At 42.1% G+C, this 23,787-nt stretch overlaps 1 protein-coding gene across 2 annotated transcripts in view; it reads right to left on the reverse strand.

Annotated features, from left to right (window-relative positions):
- Positions 1-23,787, reverse strand: part of DNAJC6 (DnaJ heat shock protein family (Hsp40) member C6) — a 127,785-nt gene that overhangs the window by 99,535 nt on the left and 4,463 nt on the right. Inside the window, exon 1 of one of the 2 annotated variants that reach the window (XM_081086429.1) lies at positions 17,588-17,794. The exons of the other annotated variant lie outside the window; for it this stretch is intronic. Coding sequence (XP_080942555.1) covers positions 17,588-17,609 — 22 coding nt within the window. The 5' untranslated portion in view covers positions 17,610-17,794. Of the gene's footprint in view, positions 1-17,587; positions 17,795-23,787 lie in introns of those variants that run through there. 2 annotated transcript variants of the gene reach the window in all.

Here is a 23,787-nt window from a genome sequence, read left to right on the forward strand (position 1 = left end):
CTAAGTTTCCCAGAAAATAGGACAGATTTTTCCAGGCAGGATATATTTTTTAAGATAATTCCCTGGGGTGGGGGGGAGACAATTCCCCTAAACCTGTGCTACCTTAAAGCTCTAATAATAATAATAATAATAATAATAATAATAATAATAATAAAAACAGCTGCTATTGGTTACTTACCATTTGCCAGGTACCTTAACTACTTTAACTATCACCTTCCCAACAACTCTGCAAAGATATTATCCTTATTTTGAGGCAAACTGGAGAGGTTGAGTAACTTGCCCAAGCTCACACAGCTACCAATCACTCAGGATTCAAACTCCAGTCTTTCTGTCCATGCTTTGGCCACTGCACCAGACTGAAGAGGTGGTTCTGGTGGTCAAAGTGAAAGCCAGAGGATGCCCCGGTCATTCCTGGTATCTGTCCTAAGTGTGGCCGGTGAAAAATGGTTTGGACACCTTGTGGGAACTACCCTGGCTTTGCTACGGGTCCTGCTCAGTGAAACCTGAACGTTTTCAATTAATGTGGCTTCCCAATAGGCAGTCTCATTTGTGAGCATCTGGGCTAGAGGAATTTGTATGTTGTGCTCCTGAAAACTGATGCTTTGCTATTCTTTGGTCTCCTTTTAAATCTCTAGTAGGAAAAATAAAATCTTTATTTTTCATTAAAAGCAAGTTTCTAGTTTTAAAAAATAAGCTTGGCCTCTGAGTTTGCACATGTATGTGTATAAATATGTGTGTATGCAAATTAAGACATCGAGGCATTGAGGAAAACCACTAGCTTTGGCGGGGAAAGTACAACTATGTTTAAGTCTGGACCTGCCACTTGTAAGTTTTCTATAATCTGTTTATCAGCCTCATTTTCTCTATAAAGTTGGGGAGACAACTTTTCCTCCCTCATAGAAACAATCAAATGAAATAAGGGACATGAAAGCATATGATAAACACTAAAGCCCTATTCAAATACTGTATTTCATCACGTCTAAGAAATCATCCATTTTACCTAATTTTTAAAAAAAATATTTTTATTGATTTTTAGAGAGAGGGCAAGGGTGAGAGAACATCGACTTGAGAGCGAAACATTGATTGGCTGCCCCCTGCATGTCCCCCACTGGGATCAAGAGCCTGACTCAGTGATTCTCGACCTTCTGGCCCTTTAAATACAGCTCCTCATGTTGTGACCCAACCATAAAATTATTTTCGTTGCTACTTCATAACTGTAATGTTGCTACTGTTATGAATCGTAATGTAACTATCTGATATGCAGGATGGTCTTAGGAGACCCCTGTGAAAGGGTCGTTCGACCGCCAAAGGGGTCGCGACCCACAGGTTGAGAACCGCTGGCCTGACTTTCAAGGACAGGCTCCTGGTATAACAATGTTACACCTACATTACCATTTCAAGAGTAACTCCTGGAAGCGCCTGTCCCTTTCATCTGTCATCTTATAAGCAGGGAAACTTCAGTTTCTCAAATGGACAGACACCAACAGACTACCATAAGCTAGCTCTGTGCTCAACTGCTATCAATCCTGCGGAAAACAGACTCAAAATTTTTGCGTGGTGAACAGTTTTCCAAAGTCAGATGCATATCTACACTGAAGTGAATGTTTTCCTAAATGCTAGATACTCCCATGTTTGGCCCTGAGCTCATTATATAAGATTTTATGCACAAGATCCCTAAAAAGTGGATGTAACTCTTTTTTCTTTTTTAAAAAGTATATTTTATTGATTTTTTACAGAGAGGAAGGGAGAGGGATAGAAAGTTAGAAACATCGATGAGAGAGAAACATCGATCAGCTGCCTCCTGCACACCCCCTACTGGGGATGTGCCCGCAACCAAGGTACATGCCCTTGACCAGAATCGAACCTGGGACCCTTGAGTCCGCAGGCCGGCGCTCTATCCACTGAGCCAAACCAGTCAGGGCCAGATGTAATTCTTTTGTGCCTAAAGGTTCTGAGCCCTCGAGCATGTGGCAAATCCTCTACAATGTAATCCCTTTGTGCCTAACGGTTGTGAGCCCTAGCGTATGTGGCAAATCCTCCACAATGATGATGAGGAAGGCAGTGGTCACCCCAGATGCATACAGAGCCAATTCTCGGGGTGCTGAATCTCCAGGCAGTTTCTAAGACACCAACCCACTGCTGCCCACTTGACTACATCTAAAGCAGGGAAAGAACCAGAATTTCCTGACCACTAAATTAAGAGCCTCGGTTTCTCATGTATTTACCTATCTAAATGTGAAAGGTCTTTTGAGAAGACTACCATGGCCATATCACACGTATGGAGACCAGGGCTCCGAATACAGCTGAGCATGGGCTAAGCAGTGATTGTCAGTGATCCCCAATGTCCCTTTCCATCTTCTATGCTAATAGAACCCTTGATCTTTAGCTGGGCACAAGGTCATACAGTATAAAGAGTATATTTCTCGGTCTTCTTTCATGTCTTGGACCTGTCACAGCAAGTTTTCTATAATCTGCTAGGTGTGTGCATGGGACTACATTGTGGTCACTGGACTATAAGTAGAGATGATCAGTGCAGTTTCTGGTGTGCATCCTCAAAAGGGAGGACAGCTGGTGTGCTCTTCTTCCAGTCCCTTTCTCTATCTTCTGGTAAACTATGGAGCTCCAACAGGTGTCTTGGACCATGAGATGACCTTGAAATGGAGGACTTTGACAATGAAGCAATAGAATAGAAGAACCCTGATCCCTAGAGAACTATGGCAGCCCTATACTGATTATTTCTAGACTTCTTAAAGGTGAGAGAGAAACAAAGTATTTTGTTTTAAGCAATTTTTATTTTTCTTTGTTGTTGTTGTTATGTGCACCCAAACCTAATCCTAACTAGGATACAACTATAAGCTAACCACTGGATTTTATTTATTTACCACAACATTTGCTGGAAACAACATAAAGTCTCTGTGTGCATGGACAAATTATTTTAACTTCTCTATGCCTCAGTTTCCTCATCTGTAAAATAGTAGCATCTCTGGGCAGCTGTTAGAGTTGCATGATATAAAACACATAAAGAGCTTAGCACACTGCCTGCCATATGAAGTTCAGTGAATGTTACCTTTGTTATGTCTTGTCATTGTCCTTTGACTGATACACGGCTGGGTCCACTGGGCATGAATCCAAAGCCAGTGATCTCTCCACCTCACTCTGCTACCGAGTTACGGCCCTCCTGGCCAGAGCACCCAGCGCTGCAGAACCCTGACCATGCCATTGGTGAACTCCCCAGAAAAGTTGCCTTTCCTTGGAGTGTATCTTTTTTGGTCTGCCCAAACAATCTCAGTGCAGTCTGGGACATTTTAAGCCATCGAAGTCGATTTAGATCTTACAGCAAAGTGTCAACACTTATGCCATAGTGATTCTGAGTCTCTTTACTTCAATATGGCCAAATGAGAGAGTATGACTTGTCTTTTGTGCTAAAAGTAAATGAAGTGTGAGTGATAGGTTGGGCATCTTATTGTACTGGGTGTTGTTGCGGTGTTTTTTGTTTTCCTTTTACTTTCTATTGTGGAAATTTTCAAACATATACACAATACAGAAAATCATATAATGGATCCTTTGTACCCATCATTCAGTATCAACTATTACCACATCATGACCAATCATGGTTTACATATATAGACACCTAACTACTTGTAAGCAAATTCTAGATTTTGTATCATTTCATCAGTAAATAGCTCAGTATGTAGCACTTTAATGTTTGTAAAATGCCTACTATATTTTCTCTGTACTAGAAGTAGGACAAGGTGACATTAATCTGTCTGCTGTGAAACTAAAGCTATCCACCAGGTGCCTTTGAGGAGACTGTCAGTTTTCTTATTTCCCAGTGGAAATGACATAACAGTCCATTCAACTTCCTCACTCTCAGCACCCCTCTCCCAGCCCCACAAACTCACCTCTTCAAGCACTAGTTGTGATCTTAGGCCTTGCTACCCAAGAAATCTAGAAATCAGTCTGGAATTGAGTTTTTCCAACATACAAGAAATTTCTGGAATATTAAAGTTGGAAGGAATTGTAAAGGGTAGACTAACCCTTTCAATTTAGAAATAAGACAATTGAGACAAAGAAGTGAGCAAACTGATTCACATTTGAGCTTTTAAAACTGCAGATCCAATTACGTGACTCAGCAGCTTAAAACCATTCAAGGGTTTCCATCACCCTCAGTCTGAGGTATTGGACGTAATGGACCCTTTACATTCTAAGACCAGCTGTGTCCCTCTAGGCGGCCCTCTCCACTTTTCCCCTTCCCCCATGATGCCTTAAAGTCTATAGGGCTTCTTTGTGATCTCCTGCCTGGCCAATTCCTGCTTGCCCTTCAGATCCCTGCATAGATAGCACTTCCCCAAGAAACCATCCAAGTTCTCAAAACCAAGTTAGATATGATGTCATGTGGTCCCACAGAACGTTGTACATAGTTGAACATAAACTTACAACGCACTACATTGAAATTTCCTGTTACATGTATGACTTCCCACATCAGATTGTGGGCCATGTTTGGTACCTAACTCCATGGCCTGATAAATACTTGTTAAATGAATGACTCTTGCCACTTGGAAGAGTCCATGAAAGACATATGGGAAACTGCTCTGTATACTGTTTAGCACCCCACGAAGGTTAACCATTGCATTCATAACTGTGTAAGGCCACAGAGATACAACTATACTATATAGGGAACTGGCCAGTCCATATCAGAGCTCTTAGTATTCCATCACACTGCTTAGTATGAATCCAGCCAATAACATTGTCAGTAACTATAAATAGCAGTAACTATTTTCCTATGCAAATAAAACCACTTCTACTGGGTTAAGGAAAACACACAGACTTATACCCTTTTTAAATCATTTTAGTTTGAAATTTTTGACTTTTTTATCTCAGTAGAAAATCCATACACTGCAAATCATTATTTTTTTCTGAAAGAATTACGGATCATCATTTTAAAGATTATTTCCTTTGGGCCAGATATTGTTTATGAATAAAAGAACATGACACTTTCACCTTGGGCTCTGAAATCACCATGCCCATGTGGTACAGAGTACAGGGAGCCATGTGTTGGTGAAAAACTAGATGGGGAAGTTCTCCCATTTGACCCTGTGCTCCCACTTCTAGGAATATATCCCAGGAAACCAGAAACACCAATCAGAAAGGATATATGCACCCCTATGTTCATAGCAGCACAATTCACCATAGCTAAGATCTGGAAACAGCCTAAGTGCCCATCAGTAGATGAATGGATTAGAAAACTGTGGTACATCTACACGATGGAATACTATGCTGCTGTAAAAAAGAAGGAACTCTTACCATTTGCAACAGCATGGATGGAACTGGAGAGCATTATGCTAAGTGAAATAAGCCAGTCAATGAAGGAAAAATACCACATGATGTCACTCATTTCTGGATAATAAAGACCATTATAAACTTATGAACAAAAATAGATACAGAGGCAGAGCTGCTTCGAACAGACTGTCAAACTACGGCGGGAAGGCCGGGGAGGGTGGGAGGGCAGGAGGCGGGTGGGTGGGAGATCAACCATGGGACTTGTATGCATGCATGTAGGCATAACCAATGAATATAGGACGCTGGGGGGTGGGGGGTGGGGCCAGGGGATTGTCAAGGGCGGGGGGGAAAAAAGGAGACATATGTAATACTTTTTGTAATACTTTAAGCAATAAAAATAATAATAATAATAATAATATTTAAAAAATATATATACAAATAAAAGCTCTCCAAACAAAAAAAGAGAAAGTGTTAGGTCACAAATTACAAGAACAAATTGCCCAAGTTGTGGTAAGTATATTTTAAGCTCCTCACTATTCAGATGATGTTAGAGCTTTTCTATAACCTTTAAATCTTTGCCTGCAAGATTGGAGCATAGTGTGTTGGTTTTCTATTCAAGAAAGATGTGAGTACGGCATTTACCTACATCGCCATCTTGACTGGAAGTCCCAGCAACTTGTTTCTTAAATGAATTAATAACCTACTTTCTATATCTAAGATTTTAAATTTATATGCATCACCTCCCTAGAGTTTCATCAAGCCCAACACATTCCTCTCATCAGTTTTGCGATAGTTTTTGACGTTTATCCAACAAGATGTAAAAGATGGTCTATGGACTTTTCAACCCTAAGAAGTGATCTACAGATGGTCACAAAAAGCAAACAAACAAAACCAGATGACCACTCTTCTATCTAACTTGGAATTTTGCTATCTGAATGACAGATGCAGAATACTAATTAACAAAATGAAAATCAGGTTCTGATTTTGTGAGAGAATAATACACACACAGGAAGTCAGTTTCATGTAGCACATGTTCACTGATCCCCCAAGTTGCTGGGGGTACAGGGTACATTAAATGATTCCATAAAAATATGCTGGGCATCGACTTTGTGATAGGCATAGTGCAGTGTGAAATCACTGATTCAAGGTGATTCAATGGCTGGGCTGTAAGTAGGAAAATCTCAGATGTCTTAACTTTTAGAACAATGGATTTTTCATTCTACCTGGATGCCTCATTTCTTTAAAAATCTAAAATAATTCTCCAATCCACCAAAATAAACAAGGAAGGCAAGGAAGGCAAGGAAGGGAGGAAGGGAGGAAGAGGGGAAGGAAGGGAGGAAGGGAGGAAGGGAGGAAGGGAGGAAGGGAGGAAGGAAAGGAGAAAGGAAGGAAGGAAGGTCAATGTGTGCTCCATCCATTATATCATTTATTTACTCTGAAACTTGAATTAGCCTCCTAAATAAATAACACATTTTCCTGTTAAGTAGAGTTTGAATTGTTAAAAGTGCCAGTATCTAAATCTCCTTTTAATAACTGAAGTCCAGGTTATTGTTATGAAATATTATAAATTTTGTAGTATTTTCAGACACTAAAAATGTAGAAAGTTGGCAGTCATGTTAACTGAAAAAAAAAATGATCTCAACCAAGTAAAACACATATATGGATACATAAAGATATCAGAGAAAGGGGATACACTCAAGCTTTAACGGCAGTTATCTCTAAGGGATGGAATGACAGAAGGTTCTGACAGTTTTTCTTGTGCTTTTTGAATTTTCATAATTTCCTTTTGGGAAACATATACTTTTAAATTACAATATATTGAGTACCTACTACGTATCAAGCATTATGCTAGGTGTTATAAAACAGAACACAGGGAGGGGACCTGGAGTCAGAGAAAGCCTTCAAGAAGAAGGAACTGAGCCAGGCAAAGAGGAGGGGAAATACACTCAGGTGGAAGGAACAGAATGTTGAGAACTCAAAACCCAGCCTTCGAGGAATTAAAATAAATCCAGGATGACAAAATGATGCACTATTAATTCCAAGCCAAGTTATATGTGTGTGTGATTGTGTACAAAATAGCCCCACCACATCCTCAACAGGCCACGCCCCATAGAAGCAGGAGGAAAAAAGGAGCTATCTCCCACTGTGTCTTTCTCCTTACTGCCCCCACCACCCCAATTAAGGTAAGTCTGCTCTCCTGCATCCCCCCTCCCCGCCCCTTGAGAGCCCTCTCCTTTAATACTGGTTTTCAGATTTTACCATTTAACTCGCAGCAGCAGGAGTCACAGCTGAGTTCATTCTCTGCACCAACACCCTCCCCCGCCCCCACAACCCCCAGTTTGGAAAAAGTTTTCTAAAGAAATTTAAACCACACAGCACCAAACTAAAAATGGCTTAGTAAGGGAAACAAACTACCTTGTGCTGGGCTCCTGTTAGATTTCACAGGCATGAATTACCCTTTTTTCTAAGCATATGTAGTCAAATAATTCTTAGGTCATAAAATAACCATCCCCAAGTTCTCATGAGACAAAAGTGTCTGTTTTTAAATGACCAGGGAAGAGGTTGAAGGCGGCAAAAAAGGGTAGGGAAGTTAAGTGGTGACTCATGCAAGATGCATCTGGGGTTCTGCGAATGTCATCCAGCTCACGGTTAGTGCGTGCTGGGTTTTTCCTCATCCCCTTTCTGAAAGGTAAGAAAAGGAAGACAGAACTAGAGTCAGAGGCCTGCGTGTCAGTCCCTATTACATGAGACACTCCCCCACCCTCAAGTGAGTTTCCCTTTCAAGCTTCAGTTTCCTCATCCCAAATCATTCTGGGATTGGAAGCTGAACCTGATCAGTGGTTCTCAAGCTTTTTTGTCCTTGGCCCTTTTTCCTTTTTTTTTTTTTTTTAACAATAGCATGTTAGTTCTTTTAAAATTTTCCACAGAAGTGTAATAGACATACTGAAGCATGAATCAAATCATGTGTTCAGCTCAATGAATTTTCACCAACTGAATGTGCCTAAAAAAACAGCATTGGAGTAGAGAGACACATCTGAAAAGACTGAAAAATAAGTGCTTTTTTGTTGGTTTAGTTAATTCCAATACAAAATTTGGGGTAACATGAAAAACATTCCCACATTTGGGTAAGGCACCAATCACCTGGTCACTCTTCAGTTTAGGTCACACTTGAATAGAGCTATTTATTGCCCTAACCCAATTCCTAGAACGACCTTAGTGTATATTTGAGAAGGAAGGACAGTCTAGTGCAAAAGGATGAGATGAATGAGTGAATTAACTGACCTTGGATTTGAATGAACTGACCTTGGATTTGAGATTTAAGGACATGGGCAGAGTGACATGAAGCCCATGAGTGTGACCAGCAGCACCTATACATAACCCTAAGTCCTGGGAAGGATGTTGAAAAACTACCTACTCAGCTATGATAAAAGGCCCGGTGAAAGCTATGCTAACAAATTTTATGGAATGTTTTGTAACTTAATCATTCAAGTTATTTTGTAAATTTTAGAATTGCATTAAACTTGGGAGGCGACAGTTGACAATTCCAAATTATTAAAAAAAAAACACACACAAAAGTATTAAACATTTGAATGTAGGGTCAGACTCACGAAAATGAAAAGGTCCATATTCTTTGGAACAAAGCAACAAAAATTTATAATATTTCAGAAAAAAATATGGGAAAAGAAGATACAGACAAGCTTTGAATAAGCAAGAAACAGTAACTAGAAATCAACTGTACATACCCTTTATTATTTATAAAATTTTGAAAATGTCGTTGGTATCTTGGTGTTCTGCTCTGCTGATTTTTTTTAATATAGTCCACATTTTTTATTTATTTAATTTATTTTTAAAGATTTTTTATTGATTTTTAGAGAGAAGGGAAGGGAGAGGGAGAGAGAGAGAAACATCAATGTGAGAGTGCAACAGAAATACAAAGGATTGTAAAACAATACTATGAACAACTATATCCCAACAAGCTGGACAATGTGGATGAAATAGATAAATTCCTAAAAAAATACAATCTTCCAAAATTGAATAAGAAAACCTGAATAGGCCAATAACAAATGATGAAATAGAAGCAGTTATCAAATAACTCCCAGAAAACAAAAGCGCTGGTCTGGAGAGCTTAACAAAAGGAAGACAAATAATCCAATCAAAAAATAGACAAAGGACCTAAATAGACACTTCTCCAAAGTGGACATACAGATAGCCAAGAGACATATGAAAAAATGCTCAAACTCACTGATCATTAGAGAGATGAAAATTGAAAAGACAATGAGGTATCACCTCACACTTGTCAGAATGGCTACCATCAAGAAATCAACAAATGACAAGCTCTGGTGATGATGTGGAGAAAAGGGAACCTGTGTATACTGCTGATGGGAATGCAGACTGCTGCAGCCATTATGGAAAACAGTATGGAGCTTCTTCAAAAAATTAAATATGGAGCTCCCATTTGACCCCGTGATCCCACTTCTAGGAATATATCCTAAGAGATCCGAAACACCAGTCAGAAAGAATGTAGGCACCCCTATGTTCATAGCAGTGCAATTTACAATAGCTAAGATCTGAAAACAGCCCAAGTGCCCATCAGTAGATGAGTGGATAAAAAAGCTGTGGTACAGCCTGGCTGGTGTAGGACAGTGGTTGAGTGTCAACCTATGAACCAGGAGGTCACTATTTGATTCCCGGTCAGGACACATGCCCAGGTTTCGGGCTCGATCTCTGGTGTGGGACATGCAGGAGGCAGCCAATCAATGATTCTCTCTCATCATTGATGTTTCTATCTCTCTCTCCCTCTCCCTTCCTCTCTGAAATCAATAGAAATATATATTTTTTAAAAAGCCATGGTACATTTACACCATAGAATACTATGCAGCAGTAAAAAAGAAGGATCTCTTACCCTTTGAGACAGCATGCAGGGACCTGGAGAGTATTATGCTAAGCAAAATAAGCCAGTCAGAGAAAGACAAGTATCACATGATCTCACTCATATGTGGAACCTAATGAACAAAATAAACTGATGAACAAAATAGATCCAGAGATATAGAAACATGGAACAGACTGTCGAATCTCAGAGGGAAGGCAGGGGTGGGTGGGTGGGAGGAGATCAACCAAAGAACTTGTATGCATATATGCATAACCCATGGACAGATAATAGGGTGGTGAAAGCCTGGGACGGGGTTGGGCGGGGGGGGGGGGAGCTAGAAGGGATCAATGGGGGGAAAGGGGGACATATGTAATGTCTTCTACAATAAAGATTTATTTTTTTAAAAAAAGAGGGTAGTTTGTGCACAGCTCAATCTCATTGCTATAGATAGGTCAAAATATTTTTAAATGAACTATTTATACCTATAAAACTCTAATATGCAAATTGTCCCCTTGGGAGTTCAACCTGGAGACCAGGAGTTCGATCGCTTGCTATGACATGCGCTGACCACCAGGAGGCGGTGCAGAATGAAGGAAGGCCCTGGCCAACAGCCAGCAACTGGGGAAGGGAGGCTCTGGCCAGCAGCTGGAAGGCTCCAATTGGCCTGATCACCAGCCAAGCCTAGGGACCCTACCCGTGCACGAATTTCATGTACTGGGCCTCTAGTAAACACATAATTGAGTATATAATCTCAAAAATTTTTAATGTTGGGTCAAACTCTCTTAATGTTAAGGAGGCCAAAATAAAGTTGTTTTTATAAACTCCAGGTAACACAAATATACACAAATATAATACATATTTTGTAGTTCCCTGTTTAGTATCTCAAAATGAAACTCAAAGATAAAATAATCTACGTAACACAACATTTTGAAAAATAAGATATATAATGTACCAACTATAATGTAAAAGAGAAGTGAAAGACAAGTTATCTATTTCTATAAAAGGTAAGTGACCGACCATACGTTCGTCTGACTGTCCAACCAACTGACCGGCTGGTACATATAATGTGCACTGGCAATTTAAAAATAAACGTTGACTCGTGTATGCACAATATATATAGAGCTCTCACTGGTGCCAATTGCACACATGTTTTCATCTGTCATTGTCAATCATGAATTTGGTTGGCACTTCTATTACAGAGAAAAGGCAAATAGTGATATTAAAATATTTCTTCTAATTAATTTCCTTTCAATGTGCACGAATCTGTGCACCAGGCCACTAGTTTATAATAAAACAATATGCATTTCAATATGTAAATAATCAAGCAGGATTATGTCAGGGAACATAATAAAGTAGTCACATACATGCACTTGTATGTACATTGAATGAGACAGGTGTGTTGTACTGTAATGTCAAATGCAAGTGGTGTCACTTTGGGTAAGTGATGTTCTGAACAAAATTAAGTTCAATCTTTCCTCAATTCACACAGCATTTTTAATCCTGGTAATTTCAGTGTATATATAAAACCAACTTATGTTCTAAGCTCAGAAAATTATAGAAGGTTTTTACTTACCTCTTCAACAAAACATTTGAAAGTTGCACAAAACATGAGATAATCTGTCATGGGACAGAATAATCTGGAACATTCCAGTACATTGAGCATTTCTGGAGTCTGCCCAGTGAACGCATATTTCCAGTTTCCCACAGGAAGTAGTACCATGCCCATTTGCGAACCACCAGACTTACCCAGGCTGTAAAACCAGCTTTGTCACATACTAGCTGTGAAACCAAAAAAAATCACACAGCCATTTTACAGATCACCCAGCCAAAATATCACTTCCTCAACCCACACAGTCATAAGCAGCAATAACAAAAAAAATCCTGGACAGAATCTGAGTTCTCTAAAAGTATCACAGTAGATATGATGGTTAAAAAAACACACAATGTCTTTGGACTTCCTTACACTTATTTTTTATTTTGAATTACAGACTTGGGTATGAACACCAGAGTCTTTTTAATATTTAGGGCCCAAAAGTCTGGATCTGACCATCTTCAAACTATCAAAAAGTCTCTATAATAAAATTCAATAAAATAATCAAATTATTTCAGGAACCACTAGCATAGACCAATGCTCTAATCCTAGTTTTAACACATTAAAATATGCTATACATAACTTCATTTGCTTACAAAATGTCATGTTTGTTATTTTGAGATAAAATATAGAAAAACAGCACAAAAATCGAAAGAACTATTTGTCCTGAAACCTTGTAGAAAAAAAAATTTCCACCCAAATTTTCAAAGTCTCCACTCCTATCCTTTCATAGCTGTTTCTAAAACTTTGTTGTATAAAATACTCAGAGAACTTACTAAATAAAAGAAAAATTTGGAGCTGGACTTAAGATGTTTTTGCAAATAAACACAATCTAGAAAATTAGTCAAAAGCTATCATTCTCTAAGGTTCACATTTCCCTTTTATAACAAGTAAATTAATTCTAATAATAAATGATGTTGAAAATTTTATTCAAAATTCTGCAAGTAGCCATGCTATTTATTCTCAAGCCTTGTCTACCATGTGAATGAATGGTTTTGGAGATAAAATGACCTGGGTTTGAATCCTGGCTCTGCTACTTACCAGCTGAATCCCTGTACACAATTCTTAATCCATTTTTTTACATATAAAATACCCCCTACCTATCAATGTTGTGACAATATGTAAAGCTCTTTGCAGACAGCTTTTCATGCACTAGTTGTTAGTTAAATAGAAGCTATCCTATCTAATAAAAGAGAAACATGGTAATTGGTGTACGACCGCTACCCTTCCCGTTGGCTAATCAGGGCAATATGCAAATTAATTGCCAGCCAAGATGGCGGCCAGCAGCCAGGCAGCTTGAAACTAACATGAGGCTTGCTTGCTTCAGTGACAGAGGACTCCAACGTTCCCCGCCTGATGCTGCAGGCCTCTGACCTGCAACTCTAAGCAACTATGTAACAATTATAGAAGCTAAACAAAACCCCAGAAACCTGTTTAGTCCGCCGCCGGCTTCAGCCAGCAGGATCGCAACATTGTAAGCAAAGGCCAGAAACCTACTTTCAGCAGCAGAGGCCTAAGAGCTGGAGCCAGGCCTCAAAGCTAAAGCTGGCCCAGAATAAAAAAAAAAAAGAAAAAAGAAAAAAGGAGCGGTTGGGAGCTTCAGTCACCCCCAGCCTGAAAACAGCCCTCAGCCCCTCACCCAGACTGGCCAGGCACCCCAGTGGGGACCCCCACCCTGATCCAGGACACCCTTCAGGGCAAACCAGCCCGCACCCACCCGTGCACCAGGCCTCTACCCTATATAGTAAAAGGGTAATATGCCTCCCAGCACCAGGATCAGCGGAGCCGTGAGGCCTCCCAGCACCGGGATCAGCGTGACAGGGGGAAGCGCCCAAACCCCCTGATCGCCCTGCGTCTCTGTGTGTGGCAGGGGGCGGGGCCACAACCTCCCTATCCACCCTGCTCTGTTCGTGACAGGGGAAGGCGCCCCAACCCCCTGATCAGCCCTGCTCTGTGCCTGATGGGGGGAGCTCCCCAAACCCCTGATCGGCCCTGCTCTGTGGGTGATAGAGGGCGGCGCCCCAACCCCCTGATGGGCCCTGCTCTGTGCATGACAGGGTACAGAGCCCCAACCCCCCTGATGGGCCCTGCTCTGTGAGTGACAGGGAGCAGTGCCCCAACCCCCTGATTGGCCCTGCTCTGTGCATGACAGGGGGTGGTGCCGCAACCTCCCCATCGACCCTGCTCTGTGCATGACAGGGGGCGGCGCCCCAACTCCCCAATCGGCCCTGCTCTGAGTCCAACCAAGGGCTGCATCTAGCGATTGAGCCTGCCCTCTGCCACCCGGGAGCAGGCCTAAGCTAGCAGGGCGTTATCTCCCGAGGGGTCCCAGACTGCGAGAGGGCACAGGCCAGGCTGAGGAACCCCCCCTTCCCCCCGAGTGCACAAATTTTGTGCACCGGGCCTCTAGTGGTTATTATAACTAGCTGTCATGTTTATTAATACCTGCTTATTAACTCATTCAACTATTTTCTTCTTAGTGGCCTTATACAAATTTTTTTTTTCTGGCTTAAAAAGCCTCTTGAGATATGCTGGGTAAATGTTACACAATGTCTCTTGTATAAAACAGCCTCAACCCAGTCAGTGTGGCCCAGTAGTTGAACCAGGAGGTCATGGTTCGATTACCAGCCAGGGCACATGCCCAGGGTTGCAGGCTCAGTCCCCCGTAGAGGGCTTGCAGGAGGCAGCTGATCAATGATTCTCTCTCATCACTGATGTTTCTATCCCTCTCTCCCTCTCCCTTCTTCTATGAAATCAATAAAAATATATTTTAAAAAAGAAAATTCTTCTTTAAAAAAATAAAGACAGCCTTGCCCAACTGTCTTAAGACAACATATACCAAAAATAGGACAAAGAATGACATTTATTAAACTACAATTTAACATTTACTGAACACTAGTCATGTGATGGTAGCTTATAAAAATTCAGTTTCTCCTACCAACATCCTGAGTATTTATTTGCCTCTGTCTACCTCTTTAAAAATTCACAACATTTTAATAGTTTTTCTGTAGTACTTTTCAGCACAAAGACTCTAATTTTTAGTATATTTATGTTTCTTTTTTTTATATAACTCTCTCTTTTTTAAAATTTCTTTATTGGTTAAGGTATTACAAATGTGTCCTCATCCCCCCATTAACCCCCAACCTCCCTAGTATATTTATGTTTCATATTCAGGTCTCCAACTGATTCTTTGCAACCTACAAAGAGTTCTCATGGTATGGTTAGCACGATCACACCCGCTCTTCAACATGCACACACACAAACATACACACACACCCCACATCGCATCACATTCTCAGCTGGTCTCTGTCAACACTTAACCACCTCCCAGCCTGAAAGAATTCTTTCATCTCTAAGAAATTAGCTAGGAAGAGGTTTGGGGGAAAAAAATAATTTATAACCTGTTTGGGGGCTCATACACCCTTTGAAAATCTGAAGAAAACTATAAATATTCTCATATATAAGCAAAAAGGACATGCATATAAAATTGCATTTCACAGACTCCTTGCAAACCAAATTAAAGAAGTTATGATTTATTTCAGTGTTTCTCCTTTTGACTTAGTGAGGATTCACAGTGGGAAATAGAACCTGACATCAATATAGCCCATACTTACCTACCAAAACAAACATAAATATCCAAAACAGAAGTTTCCGGAAACAATATTTACCCTTACCATGTGCAATGGTTTCTACCATTTTCTATTCAATTTCATCTTTCTAAATGTTGCCTGAGGCTCACTAAATGGCTTTCTTACTGCCCACAATCTGAAGAACAGAGAGCTGGTCTAACATTTCTCCTTTTTTGAAATAAGGAAACTGAGATCCAAAAAAACAAAGTCCTAGGTCACGAATGAGTCTGTGGCGGAACAAGCCAGAAACCTAACTATTCTGACTCCCAACCAAAGGCTCCTTTCGAAACAAAGTGAAACAAAAGTTCCAAATACCAACTCACTTCAGGAAAGCAGCTGGGATCCCAAACTGGAAACATGCTGTGTAACAGCTTCTACTCCAGCCCATGGTGAATATTAACCACAACCACAGCCTCCAATTCAGACAGCCTTACTTTTTTTCGAAATCATGCCACTGGCCTAGCATGACATGGCATATAAACAAATTTGTTCTTTCTAGTAACCCTTTCTCCAGCCACTGAAAGCAACACAGGAAAAGCCAGCGTTCTTCTTGAGTTCATTTAAAATAGTCCCCTTACACACGCACAGGTTTTGTCTGTCAGAGGCTGGCTTAGAAACAGCAGGAGGTAGGCCCTCTTCCCACTTACCAGGCCCATGCATAGCTGTTTTCTTCCCGGCTAAGGCTGCTTCATTAAAATTTTAACATCTAAACCACATGGATCAATACGTGGATATGAATGACCCAGAGACTACTAGATGGTACTACTACCAACAGCACCTACCCCAGCCCTCTTTTGAGCCTGGATTACTGACAGTGGGGTGGCTAAGAGCCTGCACTACAAACAGCTTGGTAGCTTAAAATACCCGTCTCCTAGCTGACATCAGACTGTGTATGGGGTGTGTGTGTGTGTGTGTGTGTGTGTGTGTGTGTGTTATGGTTTTGTTTTCTTTTCTTATTTTTAATTTGGAATCTTATAACAAGCCAGAGACAGTGGCTGGGCCAAGCCCAAGACCCTGCGCACAGGAAGGAGGCGTTTGGGGGCCACTGTCCTTGCAGGGATCACCCAAATAACTTCACCCGGCTGCCAGCAACCTGCTTGTGCGCCGCCTCCACCTGCCACCCAAGCCTGGTCCCCAAGGGCAAAGCGCCCGGTCTCCTTAATGCAGATGGCACTGGGAGAAGAGAGTCTTGTGCAAATGGATGAGCAGTGGCTCCAGGGAGAGAATCGCGAAAGCGCGGAGGGGGGTTGGGGGGGGGAAGCAGGCAAACCCTAAAATTAGCCCTCAGGAAGCAGCGGCAGGGCACCAACGCGCAGAGATGGCGTCCTCTGCTTGGCGGCCACCTGGGAGCTACCCGGGAGCCTGCAGCCCCTGCGCCTGCCTCCGGCACCCGCACCAGGAGCTGGACCAACGCAGCAGAAAGCGAGGGCTCTGTCCTGGAAACAGGATCAGGGAGCACGGGAGCCTCCTGAGACCTTGGGGTCTATCGCTCCTCCCCCAACTGCGGCAGAAATTTTAAGCAGCCTCAGAATTTAAAACCGTTTCTCTCCTCCACCAAACCTCGGAGGGAATTAGAGCGACAGGGGGTGGGGGGAATGTTAACATGCTGATGATCTAGGGGGTGGAGGCTGGCGGAGTGGGGGGAGTCTGCATCCGAATTTCTCTCTGCAAGGTAAACAGTTCTGAAGGTCAGGGAAAGCGCCCCATTGGGCGCTCCTAAAAAGATTAATGTTCAGTAAGGGCTCCCCAGGCATCGCAAACTACGTAAGTCCAAAGTATATCAGCTATTCCAACTCCAATAACGCACTGAAAACCTACACATTAACTATTGTGAACACTATAAATTTATTATATAAAATTACCAAACACAATATAAAATTACTAAAACCCTGAGAGCTGACAGAAGAAATCTGTGAGATGGAAACGTGTTCCTCAGCTAAGCTTAAATGAAGAATGCAAAAATAAGGTTTTTAGTCGCACAAGAATGGAAAATTGAATGACACACTATTTGGAAGCCCAAGGCCAGTCGTTTTAATTTTTGTATAATTTTTTAGAAGCTGGTTTTTTTAAAAAGTCATGTTTATTATGTAACGAGGAATGTTAAAATGATATGTGCACAGTGATGCTACACTAGTCACTAATACACACCAAACACGTCCGCGGAGGGCAATCGCATCTCTAGCATCTTTCTGACTCCCCTCTGCAGTGGGCCCTTACCTTTATTTTCAGAATCTCTCATCCTCTCCTTCCTCCCTCTGCTGCAAACCGGCAGGAAAGTCCAGCTGGTTCTCCAACCCTGACTTTCGATTTGTCATTCACAGACAGGCGGCGGTCTCAGGGGCGAAGTCCCTCAACAGAGGAGCACGGGGCTCTGGTAACTGCATGCAAGTCAGTGTGCGGGGTTATAATTTTGCTTATGCTGGAGCGGAAAGGCCAGGGATGAAGGCAGACGTAAACACAACTTCCAAAACATGGCACGGAATCGGATCTGGAGCCTAGGCATGCCTTTCCTTCCCTGAGGTTAGGGAACCAGTCCTTTAGCACCTCCTTGCCTCTGGAGAGATGTGGTTCAGGTTCAAAGGGGAATGTCTGTGCCGTGCACCGGGCTTACTTTCAAATAGAGATCTTAACTCTGGAGGGGGATTAAGACCCCTGCACCTTGTTTCCTCTTACATAGTCATTCATTCAATGTTTACCTCTCTGTGGACAGGCTCAGTACAGGGGACTAGCCTCTGTCCTCACTCAAGCTGCTCACAGGCATTACAATAGAAGCATACAGTACGATACAATGGCCTATGAATGCTGCATGGACACGGGTACTGAACCCACTTCACCCTGATGTAAGTTGATACTCAAGGAGGCTTTGGTAACTGGTTTTAAGCCACTGAATCACTGAGCCAGAAATGGGTATGAGGAACCCAGATCATGCGGGAGTCCCCTCTGTTAGAGGGCAAGGAAGTTTTGAGTGAATCTTTCAATCATCCAATTCAAGCTTACTTTGCATCATTACACAGCTCAGATTCCTTCCTTCCTTTCTTCCTTCCTCCCTCCCTCCCTCCCTTCCTTTCTTCCTTCCTTCTCTCCCTTTTCCCCCCTTCTCCTTCCTACCAAATGGTATTTGGGCCAGGCACTAGTCTACTGGTTAGGAACCCAGGAATACAAAAAGCAGACCAAGTCCCTGCTCTCATGGCTATTACACTCTGGTGGGAGGATTCAAACAGACACTAAATAAGCCAATTTAAGCATATAATGAATGTCAGTGACTAATATGAAGAAAAATGAAGCATGGTTATGAGGGAGCAGAGGTGCCATTTTTTATAAAGTGGCCAGAGGAGTTGATATTTAACTTGTTTTATGAAAATTGGTTAGGATCATTATGGTCCCTTCCAAATATCTTCACTCTGAAATAGTTTTTTAAGTTTGGGATCCTCATAAACTCCTCTGCTCCCAGTGCGCTCACTGATGGGTGCTGTTTATTCCCCATTATACAGATTGGTAAACTGATATCCAAAACGATTAACTGACCCAATTGAGGGCCTCACTAAGATGGATGGCGGGCAACAAAAAGAAATATAGCTGCCTACTGCTCTCACACCCAGAAATTGCTGGGTTAACTATAATACTGATGTGGAAAATTTGCTGGAGTGGGAGTTAAGGCAGGAGCGTTGAAGGCCGATCTCTACCACTATTAACTGAGTGGTGTAGGGCAGATGGCTTAGCGGCTCTGGCACGAGGTTCCTCATCTGTAATGAGAGGCTAATCATGCCTGCCTCTGTATGTACCAGGCTGTTCAGAAGATCAGAAGGGAAAACAGATGTGATACTTTGTAACTAAGCACTATATAAATATAATACACAATTATCAACATGCTTGGGCACACTTGTAAGAACTAATTGCTAGTGTTCACTAGTTCATTACTACAGTCAAATATAGCTATAGAATGAAAGCTATCATTGGCACTAGAGTTTTTGGAGTTGGTTTCTAGCTGCCACAATTTAAGGTTCTCTGACGTTTGGGGGAAATTATAATTATTTAATTTTTGCTCCCCTCTCTCCTTGCAGTGGATAATACTTTTCTGCACTTCTCTGACAACATAAGACCAATGAAGAAAATCGACCTTCATTAAAATTCCTTGCTGCTACCAAATGAGCCGTGTTGGCCCATAAGTCACGTCAAAGGAACAGGCATCTCTGGCTCCAAGGACCAAGTCCAGCACAGCCTAAACATGCCTAGCAGGCCCACCTTTAGAGGCTGAGAGGGTTAGGGAAGAAGTAGGTGGTGAGAAGCCACCATTCATTCACCCTTTCACTCAATAAATATTCATTGTGCCAGGCACCGCTCTGAACACTGGCAATAACACAGTGCAGAACAAAACATTCTCTGTCCTCAAAGAGCTGTGGTCTCAGGGCCAGAGGGTTCCAGAAGGTATGCTGATGTACTGAACTAGGAAGAGGAGTGCCAAGGCCTGGGCCCGAGTAGGGAGGCAGGGGCTCTAAAGCAGAAGAGACTCAATTCAGACATGGGTTCTGCCACTTACTGGCCCCTAGAGTAAGCGGAGACATGTCCTTGCAGCTCTCTAGTTCTCTATTTTCTAAGGAAGTAATAATGGTGCCTACCTGCTAGGCTTGGGTGAGGCTCAAACGAGTTAATGCAAGTAAAGTACATAACACACAGCCTGACACATAAAGTAAGGGCTCCACACATGCTCTAAGACTAATATTAGTACCTTGTGACCTGGATCAAGTTTACCCCCCTGCACCTCTATTTCCTCATAAAATGCAGAAAACAATAACTAGCCGGTGCTATTGTGAGAATTACAAATCAGGAATAATATAAAGCCCTTGACATAAAGGAGTAGCTCACCCCCTGCCAGCCTCACTCCAGGCCCTTTTTAATCAAGCAGGCTTCCCAGGAAAAAAGACTAAGGCTGGGGAGTCAGAAAGTGCGAGAAGGGTGGCTATTTATATTCAAGAGGAAGTAATTTTTTTAGAGTATGGTGCATTTTGCACAACATTGCATTTTGAAAAGTTTCAAACATAAAAAGGTTGGAAGAGCCCAGTCGGAGTGGCTCCCGTCCCATGCACCGACCGAAAGGCTGCCGGGTCAATTCCTGGTACAGGGCACATTCCTGGGTTATGGGTTTGATCCCCAGTCAGGGAGTGTATGAAGGCAACTGATCAATGTTTCTTTTCCTCTCTCTCCCTCCCTCCCTCCTTCCTTCCTTCTTTCCCTCCCTCCCTCCTTCCCTCCCTCTTCCACTCAACTGTAAAATAGATATTGTAAAACAGGGTTTTTGTAGAAATTAAATAAAATTAAAATATGCACTGGTTTAGGGCAGTGCACAGTTAGATATACTTTTTAAATTGTTTGGACATATAAGCCAGCAATGGCTGTTACATAGTAAACGGTGCATACGTATTAATTCTTGCCATTCCATCTTTTTAGATGAGAAAAAAGAGGCAAGGAAACTTGCCAAAGGACAAGGGGGGGAGTTGGAAGAATTGCATGGTGAACTGCATCTTTAAGCACATTTTGCTATATTTTCTTTATTGCATATCTGTCCATCTCTCCATCCATCCTTAATTGATAGTTTATTTTAAAAATTAAGTTGAAAGAGGTTTGAAGACCTCTTCAAATAAAAAGAAACTTTACTTTCCTCCTGACACAATATTTACAGACCTCCTGATTCTGTGGCCATTCCAAGCCAAGCCAGGTAAATTCTCAAAAGCTGTCAAGCCCCACAGTAACCCTAAGGCCACACCCAGTTGAGGGACAAGGATGGACTCAAGCATTGGAGCTTTCCAGAACAAGGCAATGTCTCTGGCAGGCCTCATACTTCAATACACAGGTACCAAGGGCCATTATAAACATGCAGTGATGAAAATGATGCTCCATCTCATTGACCGGGTTTAGGGAAAGCGCCAGGTGGGCTCCCCTGGCCACCAAGTCCGCTCACTACTCCGCACAGGCCTGGTCTTGTTAGACGCCACTTCTGAGTCACTAGGCTGGTGAGTCATGCCCAGCAGGGGAGGCCATCTTGAGAGCAGAACCAAAGAGCATTTTTAAGAACAATCAGTGGGGCCCTGAATTGAAAGAGAACAAGCTTTTTATTGTCCCAGGCCCCCCAAAAAATTCTTTTTGCAAGAAAAAAACACACACAAAAACACTGCTGTAATATTGTGAGTTAAACTTCCCAGTTGTACATTTTAATTTGAAGAAAAAAATGAGCAAAAAAGAAGGAAAAAAAAAAAAAGCTTTTCTATTCCCTTAGAAATTTGAGAGCAAAAGAAATTTGGAGGTTGTGTCCCAAATTGGGCAGATCTAATGAGCTTCCACTTGCCTAGAGCCTCTCCTAGCTTGGTCATTCATTCCCAAAACACGTAGGGTGGGGTGACAGGAGGGTAGCTTCACCTGAACCGCTTCACGTGGTCGTCTTCCATTAAGCCAAGCCCCTGTCTGGTTTGCTCAGAGCATCCAAGTGACCATAAAAGAGGCGTGAGGGAAAATTGCCTACTGGTGGGTGGCGGTTTGTAAGTAGAGTCAGGGCAGAAGGGGGCGGCACAACTACAAGGAAAGCTCCGCAAGCTCTCAAGAAGCCAGGCCACAAGGCAAGGGAAAGGGAGATGATCTATGAAGCACCTACTGTGCTTCAGGCAATCTTTTTATCATCATCACACATTAATTGAGAACTAATTATTTCCAAGTATTATCTTTAAGGCAAGGACTTTCACAGCACACTGCCTGGGTTTGAAGTCCAGCTCACTAGTTGTGTAACTTTCGTGTAACTCTGAAAATGTTACTTAGCCTGCAAGCGAGGCTCAGTGGTTGAGCAGTGACCTATGAACCAGGAGGTCGTGGTTCGAGTCCCGGTCAGGGCACATGTCCGGGTTGTGGACTTGACACCCAGGGTGGGCACTACAGGAGGCAGCCAATGGATGATTTTCTCTCATCAATTATATTTCATCTCTCTCTCCCTCTCCCCTCTCTCTTTCTCTCTGAAATCAATAAAAGGACGTTAAAAAAGGAAAACAAAATGTTACTTAACCTCTCTGTGCTTTGGTTTTCTCAACTGTAAAATAGATATTGTAAAACAGGGTTTTTGTAGAAATTAAATAAAATTAAAATATGCACTGGTTTAGGGCAGTGCACAGATATATTTTTTAAATTGTTTGGACATATAAGCCAGCAATGGCTGTTACATAGTAAGCGGTGCATACGTATTAATTCTTGCCACTCCATCTTTTTAGATGAGAAAAAAGAGGCAAGGAAACTTGCCAAAGGACATACAGCTAAAAAGTAGTAGATCTGGGATTCTCCCTGTCATTTCTTTCTCACCGCAATCCCAGGAGGGAGATACCACTTCCTTTTATTGACGAGAGGTGGGAAGCTCAACAGGGGCCTAGTGACTTGCTCACGTCACAAGTGGCAAATGGGAGAGTTAAGATTTAAAACCCACACCTGCTGACTTTAAAGCCATGGCACATCCCACCAGGCCAGCGGTTCTCCAACTTTAGCACAGGTCAGAATTACTGCCAGGCTCATTAGAACAGATTGCTGGGCCCCACTTCCAACATTTCTGGATTCAGTAGCTCTTAGGGTGGGGCCAATAGTTTGCATTTCTAACCAATTCCTGGTGATGTAGATGAGGCTGGCTCAGAGACCACACTGGGAAAACTACTGCTCTATGGTCATGCACCAGAATGGAGACCAGGTGCTAGGAGAAGGGATGGGGCCTAAAGATTATAGTTCAACAAGGTTTTCCCACTCTGGCAGTGCCAGTTACTTCAAGAGCCTAGAAAATATACCATGTATTTACATAGCCTTTCATATTTATGATCCCATTTGATCTTTCCAATGTCATTATTTCCATTCAATGTGATCTGTTTTTAGAGACACGTGGCCAGAAAATGGCAGTGGGGGACCAAACCACAGATCACCTGGCAAGTATTCTGTCCTCTTCTCCAACTAACTTGTCCTGGGGAGCATTATTGCCAACAGAGACTGACTCCAGTTCCAATCTGTGTCTTCCCAGGGAATATCACAGGGAATATCGCTCAGGAAAGGGCTCTTCACCCCAGCAGGGCTTGGAGGAGGTAATTTCTAATTGAAGGATCTCAGAACCCATTTTACACCATGGCTTCCAGGGCTAGGCAAATCTCCTGCTCACAAAATCCTTCCACCAGCTGTTTGCTCCCTTTTCTATCACCTAAAAGCTTTGATATTTGACTAAAATACATTTTTTTTTTGGAAAGGATGGAAGCACGTGGGGAGTAAATTTCCACTGGGCACAGCTTGCTCACATTCCCATTTGGAACCACTTGCACTGTTAGATATATTTTGAAGTTCTTAATAGAAGCCAGTAAATGATTAGTGTCCAGAATATTGAAAGAATTCCTAAGTGGGTAAGGAAAAGACAA

This window comes from Myotis nattereri (genome assembly GCF_964212035.1).
Source record: "Myotis nattereri genome assembly, chromosome: 3".
Classification (NCBI taxonomy): Eukaryota; Metazoa; Chordata; class Mammalia; order Chiroptera; family Vespertilionidae; genus Myotis; species Myotis nattereri.